At 55.9% G+C, this 21,481-nt stretch overlaps 2 protein-coding genes and 1 non-coding gene across 7 annotated transcripts in view; all 3 read left to right on the forward strand.

Moving 5' to 3' along the window:
* AP1B1 (adaptor related protein complex 1 subunit beta 1) overlaps positions 1–10,128 on the forward strand; it is a 52,402-nt gene extending 42,274 nt beyond the window's left edge. For 3 of the 5 annotated variants that reach the window (XM_036822940.1, XM_036822943.1, XM_036822941.1), the window contains 8 exons: positions 316–459; positions 4,776–4,921; positions 6,234–6,363; positions 6,666–6,750; positions 7,383–7,469; positions 7,562–7,716; positions 8,398–8,406; positions 9,204–10,128. In XM_036822940.1, coding sequence (XP_036678835.1) covers positions 316–459; positions 4,776–4,921; positions 6,234–6,363; positions 6,666–6,750; positions 7,383–7,469; positions 7,562–7,716; positions 8,398–8,406; positions 9,204–9,278 — 831 coding nt within the window. In that variant the 3' untranslated portion in view covers positions 9,279–10,128. The remainder of the gene's footprint in view (positions 1–315; positions 460–4,775; positions 4,922–6,233; positions 6,364–6,665; positions 6,751–7,382; positions 7,470–7,561; positions 7,717–8,397; positions 8,407–9,203) is intronic. The other 2 variants (XM_036822942.1, XM_036822944.1) reach the window with 1 other exon arrangement.
* On the forward strand, positions 5,418–5,514 carry LOC118880415. The gene has a single exon (XR_005016288.1). It is a non-coding gene; the product is annotated as a small nucleolar RNA SNORD125 (small nucleolar RNA).
* Positions 10,129–19,027: 8,899 nt separating the features above from the next.
* On the forward strand, positions 19,028–21,459 carry RASL10A (RAS like family 10 member A). Its single transcript, XM_036823664.1, has 3 exons — positions 19,028–19,257; positions 20,328–20,452; positions 20,736–21,459. The coding sequence occupies exons 1-3, from the start codon at positions 19,039–19,041 to the stop codon at positions 21,001–21,003; spliced, it is 612 nt and encodes a 203-aa protein (XP_036679559.1). The 5' UTR covers positions 19,028–19,038; the 3' UTR covers positions 21,004–21,459.
* Positions 21,460–21,481: the final 22 nt, after the last annotated feature.

The raw sequence follows: 21,481 nt of genomic DNA on the forward strand, positions 1-21,481 counted from the left end.
GCTCCTGTCTGCTGAGCACAGCCCCCTCACAGCATTGTGTCTCAAGTACCCCTTTATCCATGGGCTGTTAGTTTGTGAGTGTCCCCAGCCCTTTCCCTCAGGGCCTGTGGGGCACGGGAGGGCTCGGCCTCTCCTCTCCACCCACCTCACTCTGTCTTGTTTCTGCAACTTAGAGTTGATGTGATGGCAGCCCTGCAATACCCCCGCCTGGCCTGCCCCCCTGTTTTCTAAAGGGCCAGGTGGCCACACTCATCCTGAGGCCCTGATGTCCCTGCCTTTGTTGCCCGCCTTTGACCCGTTTCCCTTCCTTTCTAGATCGGGACCCCCAACTTCGTGTCACCCCCAGCAACAGCAGTACCAGCCAACCTAGGAGCACCCATGGGCAGTGGCCTGAGTGACCTCTTTGACCTGACCAGTGGCGTGGGCACCTTATCAGGATCATATGTGGCTCCCAAAGCAGTAAGTGCCATGGCTTCTCTCGTGGCAGGACGTGTGGGCTCCTTAAGTGGCCCACTGTGTGGGATTGGCTCAGGCCGGCCAGGATGGGCTCCTGGAGCAGCAGTTGGCCAGCACGATGCTGAGGGCAGCAGGGAGCACAGGGAAGGGATGCTAAGTCGGGCGTGGAGGCCTGGGGAAGGCTTCCCAGAGGGTGGTGTTGCTGGAGCTCAGGCCTTCGGATCAAGTCAGAATTAGCAAGGCAAAAATGGGGAGAGGGCTCCAGGCCCAGAGTTGAGGGAGAGCCCACACCTTCCAGAAAACTGGCAAAAGTCCCATCTAGTTGGGTCAGTGGTTCTCAGTGCTGTCCGACCCAAAGCTCCTTATTGATAATAGGGGTTTTATAACTCCCCCTCCTTTCATAATAAATGAGATCTGTGGACTGTACATCCTACCTACACATATAATTTCAAAAATGATAAGATGTTGTCATCGCATAAAAGAGGCTTAAAAGGAAGAGAGTGAAATGATGTGTTTCTGTGTTGTGGAGGCTTGGGCATGCCCGCCCCAGATCTGATGACATTGTTGGGTGCTGGCAGCAGTGCAGAGTCACAGTGACACCACAGCTATAGAGAGTGTTTGTAGCTCACGTGCCATGAGTGATGTGGCCAGAGGTGCCATTAGTTTCTGAAATGGTGACTGACTTCCAGTAAAGTTCCAAACAAAACAAGGAACAGGCTTCCCTTGATTTTCACCATCATTAGTTTCCTAGAAATTTCAGGGCATGTTGAAACCATGCAGAAAATACTCAAGGGCTGCAGGACAGTGGCTCATTGTGAAGACCGTTGTCCCCAAGGCAGCATCCCTGACCCCAGCCCACCAAACACAGTGTTTCCCCCCCGCCACCATTGCCTGCCTGGCGGTGCCCCACAGTGCCCACTGGGCCACCCAGGGCAGTACCCCCACCCCCCACCCCCAGACTCTTGCCTGGAGCAGAGCTGAGGAGGGAGGAAGCTGGCGAGGTCGGCGGCACCAGCTTTGAGGCTTTGCTCTTGATCCTGGTGCAGCAGGAGGCATTGGAAGGTTTTAAGCAGAGATGAAGCAGATTTGCACTTGAGAGCGATCCTTTGGCCACCATGTGGAGGCCAGACTGGAAAGGCTAGAGCAGAAGCAAGGAGCCAGTGAGGAGACTGGCAGGAGTTGACTGATGGCTGCCGGACAGCAAGGCACTTGTAGGGGTGGAAAGGAGGCTGGACTGGAGGCAGACTGGAGGCAGGTGTGGCAGGACGTGGGGCTGGCGGGGAGGGGGATTCCAGCTGGAACAGTGGGCAAGGGGCAGGGTGAGGGAAGGAGAGCTGAGTTCGGGGTGTGAGAACACATGGGCCTGGCACTAAGGAGAGCACAGTGTGGGCCAGGCTTTCAGCCTCAAGGAAGCTGCCAGAGGGGACAGACGTGGCCTGATCCCTCACAACACTCAGGTCACACACCACGTCTGCTGCTTCGTTCCCAGCCAGAGCCCCTCTCTCTCTTCTGAGGTCCCCTCCCCAAAGCAGGACACAGCAGGGCTTCAGGGGCACAGGGACATCTCCCTCATGACTGGGGAGCTATGAGCCAGCACCTGCCCTGCCCTGCCCGCTACACCACAGTGGTGGTGGCCAGAGCCCCCAGACAGGATTCCTGGCAGGATCTGGGCCTGAGGGGCCCCCAGCAGACGGCAAGTCTAGTGCTAGCAACCACACACTTCCGTGCCGGGTACTGCATGAACATGGCATGGCCACCATCCCACTAAGTCCTCCCAGCAGCCTTATGATGCTGTTATTCCCATTTTTGCAGTTGAGAAATCTGAGTGCTTTTGCCTAAGGTCACATAGCTGGTAAGTGACAGAGTCTGGAACTAAATGTAGGGCTGTGGCACCAAAGCCTCTGCCCCCAACCCTTATGCGATCTTTTTTTTTTTCTTTAAAGATTTAATTTCATTTATTTTTGGCTGCATTGGGTCTTTGTTGCTGTGCACAGGCTTTCTCTAGTTGTGGTGAGCGGGGGCTACTCTTCGTTGTGGTGTGCGGGCTTCTTACTGCAGTGGCTTCTCTTGTTGCGGAGCGCGGGCTTTAGTAGTTGTGGCTTGCGGGCTCTAGAGCCAGTAGTTGGGGCGCACGGGCTTAGTTGCTCCGCAGCATGTGGGATCTTCTCGGACCAGGGCTCGAATCCATGTCCCCTGCATTGGCAGGTAGATTCTTAACCACTGCGCCACCAGGGAGGTCCCCCTTATGTGATCTTAAAGTGTTTAAGAACCTCAACGTGCCTACCTTAATGTCATGGGTTGTCAGAATCAGCTGGCCCTCGGGGAGCTTGCCCTCTGTATGTGGGTTCATTTTAACAGATATTATCACTGCTTTGTCTTAGTGGAGAGCCAGATGAGTGTACCAACCGGAAGGAGAGGTGAGGGGATCTCAGGTTAGGAGTAATCAGGGCAGGCTGCCTGGAGGAGGAGTCCTTGCAACATGGGCAGGACTTTCTCCCTCCTGTTACTGTAGTCACAGGCGAGTTCTGGGATGTGGGTATGCTCTCCCTCCAGAAGCAGTGGCTGTGCGGGCTACATTTTCCTGACAGCGCTGTGACTACCTCGAATTGTTTGTCCTGCGTACATTCCCCGCCCCTCCTGGTCAAGGGGGATGAGGCTCTCTGTACAAGAACTTGGAGTTCCTCAAGCACTTGGGCCAGTGGGTGCTGACAGTTCTAGACTCCATGAACCTACAATGACCAAGAGAGATGAGGTCCCCACCCTCGGCAGTCAGGACGGTGACAGTGCCAGAAAGAGCCAGTTCTGCAAGAACCTGGGAAAGGAAGCCAGGTTCCTTGGAGGGGCGGGGAGCAGGGAAGTCACCGTGGGAGCCCTCTGAGTGCTGTGTACCAAATCATAGCTCATGGCTGAAGCCATGAGATTCTGCCCTCACAGATTTGTCTGGGGGAAGCAAAGCATGATCAGAGTTAGCAATTAGGACGGGGTCAGGGTGGGGCGTGCTTTCCAAGCAGAGGGAACAGTGTGTGTGTGAGGACCAGAGCCCAGGGAGAGCAGGGCACCAGGCCTCGGAGGCCGTGGGCAGTGGAAGCATTGCAGGATTGAGGGGGTTCAAGGGTGCCATGATCAGATTTGCATTTTAAAAGATGGCTTTGGCTGCTGTGGAAATTGGGGATAGAAGAATTGGGCAGCTATGCGGTGGCTGCCATCTTACCTGGGGAACTCTGATGGTGGCTCAGACGCAAGTGGTGCCTGTGGAGAGGGGAAAGCAGAGGACGTGGTGGCAGATGGGAGGAGGTGGTGTTGACAGGACCTGAGCTGCATGACCATGGCATGGGGGTCAGGGTGGGCTGAGGGCTGGTGCCCAGATGCTCTGGTTCCTGGTGTTGGCGACTTGAGAGACAGTGGGGCGTTCACTGACATAGGGCACCTGGGGAAGCTGGCCTGGGGTGGGGCTGTGAGCTGTCCTGGTGAGAATGGCAACCTGAGAGGCATTTGCGCGTCCACAGGATGGCCCCCACTGGTGTCCCTCACGGGCAGAGCTTTTAATTCATGCTGTTCGCTTAGCAAACGTTCCCTGAATACCAATCTCACACCAAGCTCCGAGCCAAGGATACAAAGACAGAAAAGCAGAACCCTCCCCCCGAAGAGCTGTCTGGGGACTGAGAAGACAGTTTATTTGCTAAAACGTCACTGCAGCGGGAGCCTGGAGAAGGAGCCTTGGGGCAGGCTTCCCGGAGGAGGTGGGCTTGAGCTGAGACTCGGATGACAAGGGCAGCCAAGCAAGCAGCAGAAGGCCTGCCAGGCGAGGGGTCCTCTTAGTACTGTCCTCGGTCAGGCCAGTTTGTACAATTAAAGGCCAGCCCTGCCTTCTGCGAGGAAGGGCAGGCTGTGACAGCCAGGGAGGCCTAAGGCTCTGGCCGAGGCCCAGAGTGCCCTTGGCTGTCGACTCTCCTTGGCTCGTCAGGAGGCTGGCAGGGCCCACTTGTCTCATCGCCTTCCTCAGCCCTGCTTCTGAGTCGTCCTTCTCTGACCTCGGGAGACTCGGCTCAGCCTTGGGCACACCAAGTTCCTCCCTGCCCTGCCCTGCGCTGCTCCAGCACGTGGCCACACTACGGCGGGGGGTCCTGGGCAGGCTGTGCAGGAGTCTTCCTCCCATCCCACGGTTCACATGGTCGTCCCCTGATGGTAAAGGCAGGTGTGATCGATCTGAGAGGCCCCTTTAGGTGTGAGGGAAGGGGGGTGGGGGAAGGACCCTCACGTGGGCTGTGGAGTTGGGGACATGGTGAACACCAGCCCCCTTCCCATCGTCTTCCCTGCAGGTCTGGCTCCCGGCTATGAAGGCCAAAGGATTGGAGATCTCAGGCACTTTCACCCGCCAGGTGGGCTCCATCTCCATGGACCTGCAGCTGACCAACAAGGCCTTGCAGGTCATGACCGACTTTGCCATCCAGTTCAACCGCAACAGGTAAGCTCCCCGAGGCCAGCCTGCTGAGAGCCCATGCTGGTGACTGCAGGCAGGCGCTGAGGGCTGTGGTCCTGGAGCCTCTTTCTGGTGAAGGAGGATATTCCTCACAACCACATCTCAGACCAAAACTCTCTAAAGCAGTGATTTTTCCCCACAGTAACCTCTTTATGTGGACACCAAAGTATGAGGTGGAGGGGCAGCGCACCTCCCTTTATTTTTGCCTTCCCCCACTGCCCGGGGGGCATTTTACTGACATAATCTCCAGATCTGAGCAGCTTCCGTCTCAGGACCTGTCTCTAAGAAGGAGGATGGGGAGTGGGCCTGCCCGCCAGCCTCCCCCACGTGGCAGGATTAAATCACCAGACAGGACCTCTGTGAACGGTGGCTGCTCCAGGCTCCTCACCCCCACCAGGTCCCCTGTCAGTAGGGAAGGTCTCCTGTCTGGCACCATCAGGGTCTTCATGGACCAGGCCAGCTAGGCCAGGGCTCTCTGGGGGACCCCAGCAGCCTCTCCTGATGATCCTTCTTCCTGAGTGGCTCTAGTGATGAGCAAACTGAGCCTCTAAGAAGTTGACTGAAGGGGCTGTTTCCTCAGGGAGAGCCTGTGGGCCAGTGGTTTCCCACCCTCCGTCAGACCAGGGAGGGTGGGCAGCTCTGCTGCTTACCCTCAGGGGACCCTAGAGGCCACAGAAACACTCCAGTGTCTCTTACGCTCTTGGGCATACTCCTGATTTGCTCACATGCTGCTATACCAAGAAGCAGGGCTTTTCTGAATCTCTGTGGCCATCTTATGATCTAGCCAGTTCTGGCCCAGACAGTAAAACCCAGTGTCTTGCTTGGGATGGTCACATCCCTCCTGGGAGATGGAGGTTGGTCACTGAGAGTTGGGCAGTCACAGAGTTTTCAAATTAAAAGAAGCTTAAAGGCCCCCTGGTTTGTTTTGTTTTGTTTTTTTGTTTTTTCCCCTGGTTTTAAATGGAGCTCCTTGAGGGCAGGGCAGGGCAGGGGCTCGCTTACCTGGGCCTGCCCAGCACCTCACCCAGAGGAGAAAGAGGAACAGAGATGGGCTTCAGGCCTTCAGCTGTCCCAGATTTCTCTTCCTGTTCCTGTGGCCATTGAGGGGTGGGGAGTGGGGTTCAGGAGCTTGTCCTTCAGGCCTGGGTCTGGGTCTGGGCCTGGGCCTGGGATGAGGCCAGCTCACTGGAGAGGCTTCTCGCCAGCTGCTGCCCAGGCTCTGGAGCCCCAGGAGCCCGCCTGTCCTGTGTCAGCACCTGTTCCCCTGCCACCTCCACGGGGGCTTCTCTCTCCCCAGCTTTGGCCTGGCCCCCGCCGCCCCCCTCCAGGTCCATGCGCCGCTCAGCCCCAACCAGACTGTGGAGATCTCCCTGCCCCTCAACACGGTGGGCTCAGTCATGAAGATGGAACCTCTGAACAACCTCCAGGTGTGTTCCGGGCAGGGCTTGGCACCCCAGTCCTTACCCACCTGCCCTGGGGAGGAGCCTGGGGGAACCGTCTTGGGCCTGGCTGGTGCTGGCAAAGGGCTGTCTGTGGAATCTTGCTCTTGGACACAGACTGGGGGCGGGGATGGGGAGTGGGGGAGGCCGGTGGGAAGGGGGTGTTGGGCATGGCTACTGGGGAAGTCATGAGAGGGAACCTGCTCAGGTGGGCTCACAGCGAGCAGGCACTTCCTGGGGCCTCAGGGTATCGAGCATCAGGGACTAATCAGGGACCCCCTTGTTCCTAGGTGGCCGTAAAGAACAACATTGACGTCTTCTACTTCAGCACCTTGTACCCGCTGCACATCCTGTTTGTGGAGGATGGGAAGATGGGTGAGTCATGAGGGTACCCCTGGGGTCCCTAGAACAGATGGGTTGGCTTTGCCCCACGATAGAGTCCATGAGTCGCCGGCTCCCCTGCAGAGTCTAGAGTGAGGGTCACACCTTCACCGGGGCCCCCAGGGTCTTATCTGGCCAGCTCTGCCCCTCAGCCTTGCCTGCAGCCTCTAGACAGTCGTCCCATGGGCCCCCTGAGGCAGGGAGCCTCGGCCATGTGTCACACCTGATGCCCATCCCCTGTGCCCCAGCTGGAACCCCTGGGAAGACTCATCCCAGCACCCAGAGGGCATGGAGCACTTTGCCCACATCATCTCTGCCACATCAGAAGCCCTGTAACACCGCTGTGACTAATGAACAGGGTGCTTGGCTCCAGAGCAGCAGGAGGGCGGATGTGGGTGGTAGTGGGGAGAACTCTGAGGCCCAGAGGCAGGAACCCTGGGTCTTTTGGGAACAGCACAAGTGGCCACCCTCACAGAGCTCAGGGTTTGCTCAGGGAAGCAGGAGGGACTGTGGCACAGCCAGTCCTGTCCTCAGCCTCAAGGTGGCACTGCCCCCCGACCCACTTCCTGCTGGGGGTGACTGAGTGGGATCAAAGGTGTATCAGGATCCCACCTGTACTCCTCCAGACCGGCAGATGTTCCTGGCCACGTGGAAAGACATTCCCAATGAGAACGAAGCCCAGTTCCAGATCAGAGACTGCCCCCTGAATGCGGGTAGGACTCCTGAGCCCCACCCCCACTCCATGCTGCCCCTCGCCTGTGCCCCAGGCCTCCCCATCTCTGACTGGAGGCCTTCTGACCCCCAGAGGCCGTGAGCAGTAGGCTGCAGAGCAGCAACATCTTCACCGTTGCCAAGAGGAACGTGGAGGGCCAGGACATGCTTTACCAGTCCCTCAAGCTGACCAATGGCATCTGGGTGCTGGCGGAGCTGCGCATCCAGCCCGGCAACCCCAGCTTCATGGTGAGGGCCCCCCCTCCTGCCTGCCTGCCACGGGGCCTCTGCCTTCCTGTCTGGGCAGCCTCTCCCGTTCCCCTTCTTCTCGGGCTAAGGGTCGGCCCTGATTGGGGGACACTGTAGCCCAGCTGAGCTGGGATCCCTTTGAGCCTGGCATTGGAGGAGCATCAGAATTCTGACCTTAGAAAGCTTCCAACTCAGTCCCATCTAGTTTCTCAGATAAGACACCAAATTGGGTCTCAGAACAGTGAGTTGGACTAGAAGATTCTGTAAAATTGGGCCCTGTGAGGCGGCCCAGTTGGCCCAAGGCCCGTCTGACTGGAAAGTGGCTCTGCTGGGCCCGGGCCCTGGCCCTGGCCCTCCGGCTCTTCCCCACCTGAGTGTCCTCCTGGGAGGACGTGGATTCCAAGCAACTCATCCTTCCTGACCTTTGAGTGAGACCTCAGTCAGGACGTGGCTTCCCAGAGGCCAAGCCGCTGTTCCAGGCCCCAGAGAGCCCAGGCTTTGCTTCTCCCTGCACCCAAGTCTCGGGCAGGCATGACCCTCCAGATGCTGCTCCCTGGGCCCCGCTGCTGGTGTGGGCGCAGAGGTCGGGTGGGGCCTCGGCGGTGGCTTCAGTGGTGGTAATTTCCGTCTCCGTGTTCGGTTGCTGCATGTCCACCTTCCCTGCTGGTGCCCGTGGTGCAGGACTTGGAGGTTAGCGGATTGCTTTTCTCTTCCTCTTCCCCTCCATCCTCCCAGCCATACCTCGCACACCCCATCTCTTGGCCCGGCTCTCCTGAGTTGGCCTCACCCTGCTGCCCCCCAGAGCCGGGCAGACACGTATGCAGGCTGCAGGCAGGAGGATAGGCTGCCCTGTGCTCCTCAGCCTGGTGCCTTCACTTCCCACAGTCAGTGTGCACAGAGCCCTTCGGAGGAGACCGGGGCCCTGACTGCTAGAGCGCCACGTGCCCCTCCCCCTTCCCAACGGCCCCCTTCAGAGGGGTGATGTTGGCAGGAGGGGTGACTGCGCTTGTCTCCGCTGCTGGGGCTCTCCAGGCTCTTCCCGCAGTTAGAGCCGAGCCAAGTCTGGCATGCCTGCTTCCTGTGCAGGAAACCAGAAAGACCACTCAGCGTCCCCATGGCCTCCCTCCCGGCCCCAAACCTCCTCCGCCCTCCATGGGCTGTGGGGGGCCTGGCAGCTCTGCAGGGTGCGGCCAGCACTGCCTGGCAGCCTCGGGCTCGTGATTCACGCAGCAGAGGGCCACGGTGGTGGGCGGACAGCAGGCGTGTGGGCTGCGAGTAAATTTGGTCCCCACCCGGCTGGCTGCGACGGCCGCCCCCTCGCCTACACCACACAGCTGCCCCAGCCGCTGCTGCCACCAGGCCACGTGTGCGCACCACCCTCTCCCATCTGGTTCCCTCCTCTGCCTTCCCCGCCTGTTCCTTCCCGGCCCTGGACAGGAGCTCCGGGAATGAGCGCTCCCTGTCCCCTGACCCCTCTCTCCCTGCAGCTGTCCCTGAAGTGCCGAGCACCGGAGGTGTCCCAGCACGTGTACCAGGCCTACGAGACCATCCTCAAGAACTGAGGCCCCATCCAGCATCCGCTCCAGCCTTCCACCAGTCACGTCGAGGAGCCCCCTGGGAGGTGGCAGCACCTCCTTCTCCCGGGAGGGGCCGGGCGAGGCTCCTGGCACCCACAGGCTTCCCTGGTCCTGACAGTAGGGCCTGCCCGGGTCCTCGGGATACTCCCGTGCTTGAGAACCCCCTCTTTCCATTGCTGCTGACGTTTAGCGTCAGGTGAGGAGGGGACCACAGGAGCCAGAGCGGCACAAGAGCTGGACGGCGAGATCCAGGGTTCTTCTCTTGCTTTTCCCAGCACCTGAGGGCGAGCACACAGTTCCCTCCTCAGGCTCCCAGCCCAGGAAGCCCCCTGCCCCAGTCTCTCTTGGGATGGTGTTAGTCTCTCTTGGTAGTGCCCTCCCCACTGCCCCTCTCTTGGGACGGGCCCTGGCAGGCATCCTGGCGTGTGTGGAGGGTCCACTGGGTACCAGGAGAGCTGCTCTGTCAGGGCCTGGGGCTCCCAGGACCTACAACCCCACCCTCTCGAGCACTGAGCCGCTCGGGGAAGACCAGGCAGAAGCTCCCAGAACCCCTCCTGGGCTCCTGCTCCCCTGGCAGACACGCACGCCCGCTCCCCCTCTTGCCCGCAAGGACGGGCTCTGCCTCTGATATATTCCTCGGTGTGCCCGGGGTTCCTGGAGCGGAGACACGGCTGAGAGGTGGGGCATGTGGGCAAGCGGGGTGCATCCTGTCTGGGGTTTCTCCTTAGCATCTGCTGCCCCCCTCCTGGCCTCCAAAGTTTCAGTTGTGTCTGACAGAGCATTAGGTTTTCCTGTTACTGCTGTTTAATAATAAAGATTCTGCTTTTGGCAATCACGGACACTTTTTTCCTCTTCCACCAAATGTCAGAATTAAAAACTGCTTCCAAGTGGTTGAGGACGGTTTTCTTGAGCCCTGCAGTAACGATGCCTAATATATATAAATAGAGACTATATATTGTATGTTTACTCTTATTTTCAAAAAGAGAAAGTGAATAAAAATGATGACATCAAGTGTGTCCCTGGCCAGTGTGTCAGGTCCTGAGGCTCTTCTGGGCAGGGTCCTGGATCTCCTGGGGTCCAGGGTCAAGGGCTTGAGCTGTCAGCCCCTCCCTAGCCCTGCTGACAGTACCTTTCCCTCTCTTGTCCTTGGAAACTGCCTGCTGAGGCCTGCTGGTCTCCCAGCACCTCTCCCACCCTTGACCCCAGCTCTACCCCAGCCCACGCCATCTTGACTTTAGATGCTGGGAGGGCCGAGCCCATCTTGGTTTTCCTCAGCTCCTGGGTGCGGCAGGGAGGCCCAGCACCAGGCCTGTCTGGGCGGGCTGTTCCCCGCCCTGCATCTGCAGCGGCCTCCCCAGCCACCACCAGGGACACCCCATGTGGCCCCAGTTCTGGCACTGGCCTGGCTCCTGGGGTGGGGAGGGAGGGGGGGGGACCCTGGGCAGGGCTCTGTGGGCAGAGCTGCCAGTGGGTTCTCAGTGCCTCGTGGCTGGTGGGCCCTCAGCCCCTTCTTGTCATGGGCACTCCCTGCACCCTGCCCATGCCGGACACACTGCTGTCCCAGCTGCCAGGGCTGGAGGAAGGGCATTGGCAGGGGCGCCTGGCCTTCCACTGCCCCACCTCTGACCCCTGGGGTGTCACCATACTGCCCTGGGTCCCCAGAGTCTAGAACCAACCAAGGCCCCTGACTGCACAACCCCAGTTCTCGCCTCACCTGAAAGTGTCCGGCTCAGAAGGCCCCACACAAACGCAGCTGGAGTCCCCTCCGTCTGTGGACTCACCGCAGCCTGCCCTGTCACCTGCCATCCTGACCTGCTGAGGCCCAGCGCCCACCCAGCCTTGTGAGTGCACTGCTGTCCCCAGTGGGGCGATGATGAGGCCCAGGACCAAGCCCCTGAGGTGAGGGGGAAGTGCCAATGAGGAAGGCTGTCCTGGCCGGACAGAGGCCCTTGGACCGTCATCGGACACCTTGGGTTCGTGTGCTCAGGCTTCAGGCGGTTGTGGGAGGAAACTTACCATGATTTTGTACCTCTCCAGCTTTCCTGCCCCTCCCTCACCCCAGTGACACCCATCACGTGCCTCCTACCCCTCATGTGCTCTTCCCGGTGTGCTCAGACGTCCTTATTCTCAGCTCCCGATGCTTCTCAGGGGCCTTGGCATCTTGCGGAAGATTCTCCAGGGTCCTGAGCCTTCCCAGCCAGTCGGGGAATTCAACACAGCAACCAGTTATTTGAGAGGGTCCAACAAACACCCAGGGGCCTGATGGGTTCCCTGTGTGCCAGACACCCTGCCAAGGCCTGCGGCGTGACCTCATTGAGCATTTTTTTTATCTTCAACTAGTGGTTTGTTTTATGGAGAGAGTGATTCTGGACCATGGTGAGATCAGTCACACAAAGGATAAAGTTCTCCCTTCCACACTTCCTCAGTTCTTTTTTTCCTCCCTAGAGGCAAAGTTTGTTGCTACATTTTGGTTTTCCAGGAATAATTCTGTGCCTGTATAAAGCAAATCCAGGGAGTTGTTTACTAAATAAATAGCACACCCTAGACGCTACCAGCACTTTGCTTTATTTACCTATCGGTACAAATAGAGCCACCTTGGAATTTCTTGTGCAGATGGGCTGGTGTCTGCAGATGGACATTCTGGCTGTTTCCATCTGCGACTCCAAGCAAAGGTGCAGTGAATATCTTTCTAGACATCCTTGCTCATAGACACAAATGCAGCTATAGGATCTAGCCCCAGAATTGCTGGACCAGAGGGTATAAGCATTTCACATTTTAAATTTTAGTTCTTGTTTTGAAAAGGTAATGCATTCACATGGTTCAAAATCCAGAAGGCAAAAAGAATATAAAAGTGAAATATTCCTCCTTCTCATTCTTCTCCCTAAAGGGACCAATGTTACCTTCCAAAGAGACTCAATGATGTCTAATACGATTTTTTCCCTTTTTATACACAAAGAGTAGCATGGAATACACCCCGATCTGCATCGTACTTGTATCTTGGAGACTTTTCCATTATTAGCCCATTATAGAGAGCGGCCTCATGCCTTTATATGACAGCCATGTGGTTTTCCATTGAATGGAGGCACCATGATGAACCAGTCCTCGCCGTGATGTCCTCTTAATTGTGTCTTTGGTGGTGTTGGTGCAACTGATACTGCAAAGAACATACATTTTCATGTCGATGAATTCCTCAGACTGAAATTGCTGGGTCGAAGGTAGGTGTGTGCATCATTTTGATAGCTACTGCTAAAACTTCTCTAGTTTACAGCCCCACCAACCAGGAATGCGACGCCTGTTTCCCCACACCCTCACACACTCAGCGTATCGCAGTGTGTTTAAGTGACGGGCAAAAAACTGTACCTTACTGTGTTTTAAACATGCCTCCGTTCATGTGTTTTCGAGCCATTTGTGTGTCCTTTTCTGTGAGCCGTTTTCATATTTGTTGCCCTTTTTTGATATGGTTATTGGTCCTTTTCTTTCCGATTTGTCGTTATTTCTCCCCATTTTGTTACTGTTTTTACTTTGCCATGCTGAAATTGTGTTGGGCATTGTCTTCCTTTAATCTCTTCTTCCTTTTTTTTTTTTTTTATAAATTTATTTATTTTTGGCTGTGTTGGGTCTTCGTTGCGGTGCGCGGGCTTCTCGTGGCAGTGGCTTCTCTTGTTGCGGAGCACAGGCTCTAGGCACGTGGGCTTCAGTAGTTGTGGCACGCGGGCTCAGTAATTGTGGCTCGCGGGCTCTAGAGCTCAGGCTCAGTGGTTGTGGCGCACGGACTTAGTTGCTCTGCAGCATGTGGCATCTTCCTGGACCAGGGTTTGAACCCGTGTCCCCTGCTTTGGCAGGTGGATTCTTAACCACTGCACCACCAGGGAAGTCCTAATCTCTTCTTTCTTTCCAGTGCTTGTCTCATCTCAGTTTTCGCATTTTGAGTCTGTTCCATGTGGGCTTTATGTTAGGAACGAGGTAGGGATTCAACTTTCTTTTCCCAGATGGTTACCTAGTTGTTTCCACACCATTTACTGGATAATTCATCTTTTCCCCACAGATCTGAAATATCATTTGTATCATATACTAAATTTCCACATATATATCAGTGCTTTTCTGGACTCTGTTCAGTACCAGAGAATTTGTCTTTACATTGGTCATTGCGTTTGTTTTTGTTTGTTTTTGTTTTTGTTTGGCTGTATCATGTGGCTTGCGGGATCTTCCCCAGCCAGATATTGAACCCAGGCCATGGCAGTGAAAGTCCAGAATCCTAACCACTAGGCCACCAGAGAACTCCTCACCACTGAGTTTTTTAAAAAGTACCTTTATATTTTCATAATTTATAGTACCCTCTTATTCACCCTTTTGGTCCCATTTGAACTTTAGAACTAAGTTTCTATTTTTTTTTAATGATGGTATTATTTTTATTTGGATCACATCAAATGTTTATATTAACTTATGGAGAATTGACATCCTCAAAATGATGTGAGGATAATAATATTAATAATATTAATCTGGACTTCCCTGGTGGCGCAGTGGTTAAGAATCTGCCTGCCAACACAAGGGACACGGGTTCAAGCCCTGGTCTGGGAAGATCCCACATGCCACGGAACAACAAACAAATAAATAAAATAAATAAATTTTAAAAAACCCCAAAACAAATAATAATAATAATAATATTAATCTGTACATCCAAATGTAGGAGTAGATGCCTTTCCATTGTTTCATGCTTTCTTTTATGTCTCTATAACTTTTTTTTTTATAAATTTATTTATTTTATTTATTTTTGGCTGCGTTGGGTCTTTGTTGCTGCACGTGGGCTTTCTCTAGTTGCGGCGAGCGGGGGCTGCTCTTCATTTTGTGCACGGGCTTCTCATTGAGGTGGCTTCTCTTGTTGTGGAGCACAGGCTCTAGAGCACAGGCTCAGTAGTTGTGGTGCACGGGCTTAGTTGCTCCGCAGCATGTAGGATCTTCCCGGGCGAGGGATTGAACCCGTGTCCCCTGCATTGGCAGGTGGATTCTTAACCACTGCTCCACCAGGGAAGTCCTCTATAACCTTTTAAGTTTTCTTCATTTAAAAGTTCTTGCATGGGGAATTCCCTGGCAGTCCAGTGGTTAGGACTCGGTGCTTTCACTGCCAGGGCCTGGGTTTGATCCCTGCAAGCTGTGGTGTGCCAGAAAAAAAAAAATTCTTGCATGCACATTTATTCTTCATAGATACATGAGTTTTTTCTATTTTTTTGTTCCTTTTGTAAATGGGATCTTTTCCATTCTTTTCTATATATATAATATGTTTATGATGTAAATATGTTTATTAATATATAATACACAAGAATAAGAATAATATATATTTATAATATAAAATAAATAACAAATTATATAACATATAATTTTAAAACTAAACTCCAGACTTTATTCAGTTTTCACTAGTTTTCCCACTCATGTCCTCGTTCTGTTCCCAGATCCCACGTTCCATGTGGTTGTCATGTTTCCTGAGTCTCCTTAGGTCTGTGACAGTTTCTGAGACTTTGTTTGTCATGACCTTAACCATTCCGAGGAGTGCTGGTCAGGTATTTTGTAGACTGTCCCTCAACTTGGGTCTGTCTGATGTTTTTCTCACGGTTAGACTGGGGTTACAGGTTTTTAGGAAGGAGACCAGGGAGGCGCCCTTCTCGTCCCATCGTATCAGGGGTCCACGCTATCAACGTGAGTTATCGCCGTCACATCAGCCTGGATCACTTGGCCGAGGTAGTGTTTCCAGTGGTCTCCACTGCAAAGTTACTTTCTCCCCTTTCCACACTCTGTTCTTCAGAAGCAAGTCACGAAGTGCAGCCTACACTCGGGAAAGAGCGTGGGGGCAGGGAGCAGCTACATAAAATGTTTGGAATTCTTCTGTAAGGAAAATTTGTTTCTTCTCCTGCATTTATGTATTAATTCAATCATTTTATATCAGTTTGGACTCGTGGATATTTATTTTATAAGTTGGGTTTAATCCAAAAGTGCATGATTTATTTTGTTACTTAAATTTTTTAAGCTTTGGCTATTGGGAGCTCTTTCAAGTAGGCTCTGTGTCCCTTTGACATGCCCCCATCCTTTGGTTTCTTTTGATCACTTCCTTACTTTCCAATACTATAAGATGCTCCAGGCTCATCTTTTATTTGTCCTGCTCCAACCCTAGCATCAGCCATTTTCCAGGGAGCCTGGAGAACAGAATTAAAAACCAAGATCTGGGTGCTGGGTGTGTTTGTTGCTCTTGGGGTGGCACTTCTAGGCCCTTTTGGCAGACAGAACTAGGAAATACCTGTCTACATACTTACCTGTGTGTACACACATATGCCTCCGTTATAGTTTGTAAACTAGCATATAAAATGAAATTATTTTATATGTACAAACTTAGTCCCCCCACCAGCCTTACTAAATTGTCTTGTTTTCCTCTTTGTATCATCTCATTTCATCCCACAACAACTATATGAAGTCAAGACCATTATTATCCCCTTTGAAGGAAACTGAGGTTCAGAGAGTTTAAATAACTTGTACAGATGACACCCCTCCAGGGAGGCGGTTTCAAACCCTAGAGGTCTCACTCCAGAGGCCTGGAAGCCCTGCCCTGTGCTGCCTCCTTGTGTCCTGATGGTTATAAAACCCCATGGCATTCAAAGGGCTGACGGGCTACAATCAATGGGCAGTCTTACGATGGCCACCAAGGACCCACCGTGCATGAGGCATCCAAGTGGTAAGGGTTTCCCCCATCAGGACTCTGGGGGAGTGAGTTAAGCTGGGACAAGTGATTAACAGGCAGGAAAGACTATGATTAATGGTCAGTGGACTGACGCAGATGGCTGGGCAAGAGGAGTCCAGAGCAAATACCCCTGGGAGCTGGACGTGGTCCACGGTGCTCAACCCCAGAGAAGGGCTGGAATCAGGCTGGATGGGAAGAAACCTTTTGGGCAAATGTCAGGCAGCAGCCGACAGGCAGCCCAAGTTCTCTGGCTAGCTAGTCTTTGGGAAGCCTGGCCCTGGGCGGCCCACTCCTGTCTCAGCTCAGCTCCCACAGTGACAGGGGCTTCCTCAGAGTCCCTCCCTACAGGGCCACAGGCTCCAGCTGACCTCCTCCTGAAGCCCTTCTGGTCTCTGAGCCCCAGTGAAGTTGGGCTTCTCAGAAAGTCAGCTTCAGTGGCCTAAGGTCCTGGGTTCTGGTCCCTGTGCTGCCACTTTCCTGCTCATCCCTTTGAGCCTCAATGAGCACAGCTACAGGCCACAGTCAAGGCTTGGCACATCATAGGTCCTTTTTTTTTTTTTTTTTTTGGCCGCACCTTGTGGCTTGTGGGATCTTAGTTCCCCGACCAGGGATCGAACCCATGCTCCCTGCCTGCAGTGGAAGCTTGGAGTCCTAACCGCTGGACCTCCAGGGAATTCCCCACAGGTCCTTGATAAATGGGAACAGCTGCTAGTGATACTGATGGGAGAGTTCCCTTGGGAATGTGTCTCCCCTGTGGAGTGTGCACGACTTTGTAGGAGCTTTTGGACATACTCTGTCCAGAGTGTCTTCCATCACTCCAAAAACCACACGCTGGGGCCCAGAGATGCCTCACACACAGCCCTGTTTGTGGTTCCCAAAGAAGCCCTACCCAAGAATAGGGCGCTCTGTCAGAAAGTGAAGCAAGGAAGGTTTCCAGGGTAAGGACACCCAGAGCTGGCTCCCAAGTGTGGGCGGGAGGGTGCTCCAGGCAGGGGTTGGTCCCGAGTGCCCCAAGGAAGACCATAATGATGTCAGCCCCACACCCTGCTGAGTGCCAACAGGGAAGGGGGTGCCTAGTTTATTTACTCCCTGCCTTGTTCCCCAAAGGAACTGAGGCAGCTTACAAAACCCAGATGCCTGAAAAGTTAAAAAGTCAGAGGGGAAATCGGGTGAAGGGAAAAATCACAGCAGGAAAGTAAGATAAAGCCAAGGGTCCCCACTCACTGGGCCTGAAGACCTGGAACACCTGCCAGATGTAGCCACAACTCTGGCTCTGCTCTCCCTAGTGGCTGAGAAGAAGAGTGAAAGCAGACCCATATCCCTGATCCAGGTACCATCGCCTGCTCCCAGGAGGATGAACCCCATTCCCCACTTCAAGACTCAGCTCCTTCTCCCTCTCCCACTTCTCCCAGGCTGGGGTGGGCATGTTGTCTGTGCTCTTACAATTCCCGCATCCCATCCCTAGAACGTTCTCTCTTAAGGCAGGACTTTAAAAAAAATCTATCTCAGCATCCTGGCAAGCAGTAAGATTGGGGATGTTTGTTGAAGACAGATAAGAAAAACCCTTGTTCAGTGCAGAAACAGACATGCCTGTGCATTTCACCCAGTACCTAGGCATCAGAGATGTGGGAGCCTCCCACTGTAGGGGGTAGGCAAGCAGAGGCAGAGGATGGGGCCGGTAAACCCAGACTTCCCAAGCCCTGATGGGGAAGGAGCTTCCCGCCAGCTCCAGGGAGGGATTTGGGCTCTGGGAATCTGGCGTGGAGGCTGCAGGGTTTGAGGGAAGCTACAGTGGAGACTTAGAAAACTTGGCCTTAGCCATGATGAAGGTGGTGTCGACCAATTTCTGGATCTTTCAGCATTGTTGGGACAGGGATTTAGGGCTGAGCTGCTGGGACCTGGTGCATACCGGGTTCAGCACCCTCTGTCCCACGCCCCCCTCCATGATGCCATTTGACATGTTATTTAGTGCTGGCCATTTACCCCTGTGGTCAGGAGGGAGGTGGGAGAGCTCCTCAGAGGAGACCGCAGGGTGGTGGGTCAGGGGCCACCCACTGCCCCCCTACCTCGGAGAGTCCCCTCTCCAGCCTTAGTTTTCTTTTCCTCTCTCAGAGACACCAGGTTGAGGCTTTGATTCAAGGATCACATATCTTAGTATAGGGCTTCGCACGTAGTAGGTTCTCAAGAAAAGGTGTCTGCCTTTGATGGATGTGGAGCAGAGCCGGCGCAGTGCGGCAACTCGCCCAAGGTCACACAGCTGGGCCGGATCCGACCCGGGCGCCCTGACTCCAGCGGGCCGGATTTGTGAGGAGCCAGCTTGGGGGAGCGGTGTTTGGAGGAGGGGACAAGGATGTGGGCGGGAAGGGACTTCTATTTTGGAGCGGGTGACAGGAGTGCGGAACGCAGAGGGGGCTGGGTCCCTCCCCGGGCTCCCCAGGTCCCAGTCACCTTCCCGCGACCCTTCCCGGGAGGGGCGTCCCGGGCGGGTAGGGGGGAGGTGGGAGGGGCGGGCGGGCAGGCGGTTACCTCATCGCCGCCTCCGGGAGGCTCCGCTCACTCGCTTCCTCGCGCCGCCGGCTGAGGCGGCGACTCCGGGCGCCGGAGCGAGAGAAGGACAGAGGGACGGAGGCGCCGAGAGGCAGCGCCGCCCCCAGCGCCCCTCTCCGCCGCGGGACCCGAGCGGCAAGGGGGTCCGACCTCGGTGCCCCGCGCTGCGGGCGGCGCCTCCAGTCGCGCTGCGGGAGGAGGCCGTGTCTGTGCGCGGCGCGCTCTGTCTGTTCTCTCCCGAGCTTGGCACCCGCCGGAGCTGCTCGCACGTCTTCCGTCGGCCTGCTCGGCTGTCTGTCTGCCCTCCCACCGCCAGTTGCGTTCTCCGGCCTGGCCTCCCTGGGCCCCGGGTGCTCCGAGGGGCGATGAGGAACGCGGCGGGGCCGGGGCGCACGGGGTAGGGCGCGCGGCGCGCGCCGAGCGGCGCCGGCCCATGAGGCTTCTCAGCGCGGGGCGCGGCAGCACGCGCGGGCCATGGGGGGCAGCCTGCGGCTGGCGGTGCTGGGCGCCCCGGGCGTGGGCAAGACAGCCATCATCCGCCAGTTCCTGTTCGGTGACTACCCCGAGCGCCACCGGCCCACGGACGGGCCGCGCCTCTACCGGCCCGCGGTGCTGCTCGACGGCGCCGTCTACGACCTGAGCATCCGCGACGGCGACGGTGCTGGCCCCGGTCAGAGCCCCGGGGGGCTAGAGGTAGCAGCTCGAGGAGTGGGCAGGGGCGTGTGACAGCATGTGTGTGGGTGCTCGGTACACACGTGCGTGTCCGCGTGGACGGCCCAGGGGTGCCCGACTGTGTTCATGGGCCGAAGGGTGAATGTGTGTCCTGGCGTTTGTGTCTCACCCCTTCTGCTGGCCTGAAGTTGCCCCCAAATCAGGCCCGAGACCCGACGAGTTTGCAAGGTGGCTTTTTCTAGCTCGCTTAAGTGCCTCTCTATTTGCCTGCCTCCGCTGGTGGGTGGGGATCCGTGCGTGGGGGAGCATGGTCCTGCCTCCCTGAGAGTGAGCGTTGTGGGTCTGGGGCCTTGAGCAGAGCCACAGTGGGAGAGGTTGAAGCCAGACATAGGGGTGTACTTTCTAGGCGGATCATTCTCTGCTCCCTCATTCCTGTGACCTGAAGCAAAGACTGTTCTAGTAATTTTGCAAAGTCCAGGACAGACTTTGAATCCTTGGAGCTGATGCCTTCGAGAGGTGAAGAGGAAAGAGCAGGCAGGATTAAGCAGGGCTTCCTGGAGGGGGTGGCATTTGGGCTAAACCTGGAAGGATGAGTGAAATTTTGATGAAAAGAAGTGGTGGAAGCATTCCAGGTGGGAAGAGCAGCATGTGCTTAGGCTGAAGGCCTAAACGTGTACAGCTGCCGCTAACTAGTGGTCTCCGCGGGCTAGGGGAACACCGGCCGAGGGCTTTGGAATTAGGCTGAGGCGTAACTACCAAGGAGGGCGTCTGGGGAGGGGCGGGGTTTGCCCCGAGTTGAACTGTGGGAAACTGGAGGAGGAGGAAGAAGGTAGGAGTGAGGGGAGAGGAGACCTAGAGTGAAGGAGGGCTGGGGGCTGACCGGCTTCAGGCACAGTTTTAAAATTCACACCCCAGCGGCCGTGAGGACAGTAGGGCCCAGGGAGCTTGGGAGAGAGGGCGCACAGACGAGGATGAGGTTGGCCAAGGCCTGAGCATGAACTGTGGGTTTAGCGTCAAGGCCCCTGCAGGAGGCCTGGGCATGGGAGAGTGGGAAGGGGGGACTGCGGCAAATTCTGGCCTCCCGCCCCCAGGAGTGGCCGGACCCTAAAGACTGGAGCTTGCAGGACACGGACGCCTTCGTGCTCGTCTATGATATCTGCAGCCCAGACAGCTTCGACTATGTGAAGGCGCTGCGGCAGCGCATCGTGGACACCAGGTAGGTGAGCGGCGCGGCGGAGGGGACTGTTTGCGGGTCTGGCCAGGCCTTTGCCCGAGGTGAGTGAGGGCGTTCTTCCGCCATCTTGGGCCTGGTCTCAGGCCTTCTGGGCCTGGCCTCTAGCCCTGTGCGGTCTTTAGGCCTGGCTCTTTGTGTGTTTGTGGTTCTGGTATTTGCTGGGGGGGTCTCTGGCCGCAAGAGGGGAATGTATATACCCACTTGGGGGGATTCTCCGGCCATGGGGTCCGTGGCACCGCGACCCTCTTCCCCATTTGGCCCCCAGACCGGCGGGCGCACCCGAGGCGCCCATCCTTGTGGTGGGCAACAAGCGGGACCGGCAGCGGCTGCGGTTCGGGCCTCGGCGCGCACTGGCTGCGCTAGTGCGCAGGGGCTGGCGCTGTGGATACCTCGAGTGCTCAGCCAAGTACAATTGGCACGTGCTGCGTCTCTTCCGCGAGCTGCTGCGCTGCGCTTTGGTGCGCGCACGCCCTGCGCATCCGGCTCTGCGCCTGCAGGGGGCGCTGCATCCGGCGCGCTGCAGCCTCATGTGATCGAATTGGACGACACCGCCGATGGCGGGGAGGGGTCCTCCATTTGACTGGAACAACTGGGGACCTGGATTGGACGAGATTGCCCAACTTCTCTCGGATTGGACAGGACAGTCTCCTCCCTGATTGGCTGAGGAACGCTCCCACCCAGTCTCCTGGGCGACAGGCTTCTCTTTGAATCTCATTGGACCCAGCTAGGCCCCATTGGACAGTCCTTTCTGGGACCTCATTGGGTCACGATCCCATTGGATGGAAGGGACTTGGTTATGCATCTGATTGGAAGATCTCAGACTGCTCTTGGAGTTTCATTGGACAAACAGTTAAATCCCACCTCTCAGGAGGAAATAAAGGGGGAAACAACTCAAGTGCACCTGGCACTTCTGGATGGCAGGATAATCTTAAACCTAGAGGTCAGGGCTGCAAGGCATTGCCCCCTGGCAGTTAACTCCAGAATCCCAACCTGTAATGAGGACCCCCAAAT

Source organism: Balaenoptera musculus, chromosome 14 (assembly GCF_009873245.2).
Source record: "Balaenoptera musculus isolate JJ_BM4_2016_0621 chromosome 14, mBalMus1.pri.v3, whole genome shotgun sequence".
In the NCBI taxonomy this organism is placed as follows: domain Eukaryota; kingdom Metazoa; phylum Chordata; class Mammalia; order Artiodactyla; family Balaenopteridae; genus Balaenoptera; species Balaenoptera musculus.

Coding starts and splice junctions, on each gene's coding strand:
- RASL10A (XM_036823664.1), top strand. CDS start 19,039: ATGGGGGGCAGCCTGCGGCTGGCGGTGCTGGGCGCCCCGGGCGTGGGC. Junction 19,258..20,327: donor AGAGCCCCGGGGGGCTAGAG/GTAGCAGCTCGA, acceptor TCCCGCCCCCAG/GAGTGGCCGGACCCTAAAGA. Junction 20,453..20,735: donor CAGCGCATCGTGGACACCAG/GTAGGTGAGCGG, acceptor TTTGGCCCCCAG/ACCGGCGGGCGCACCCGAGG.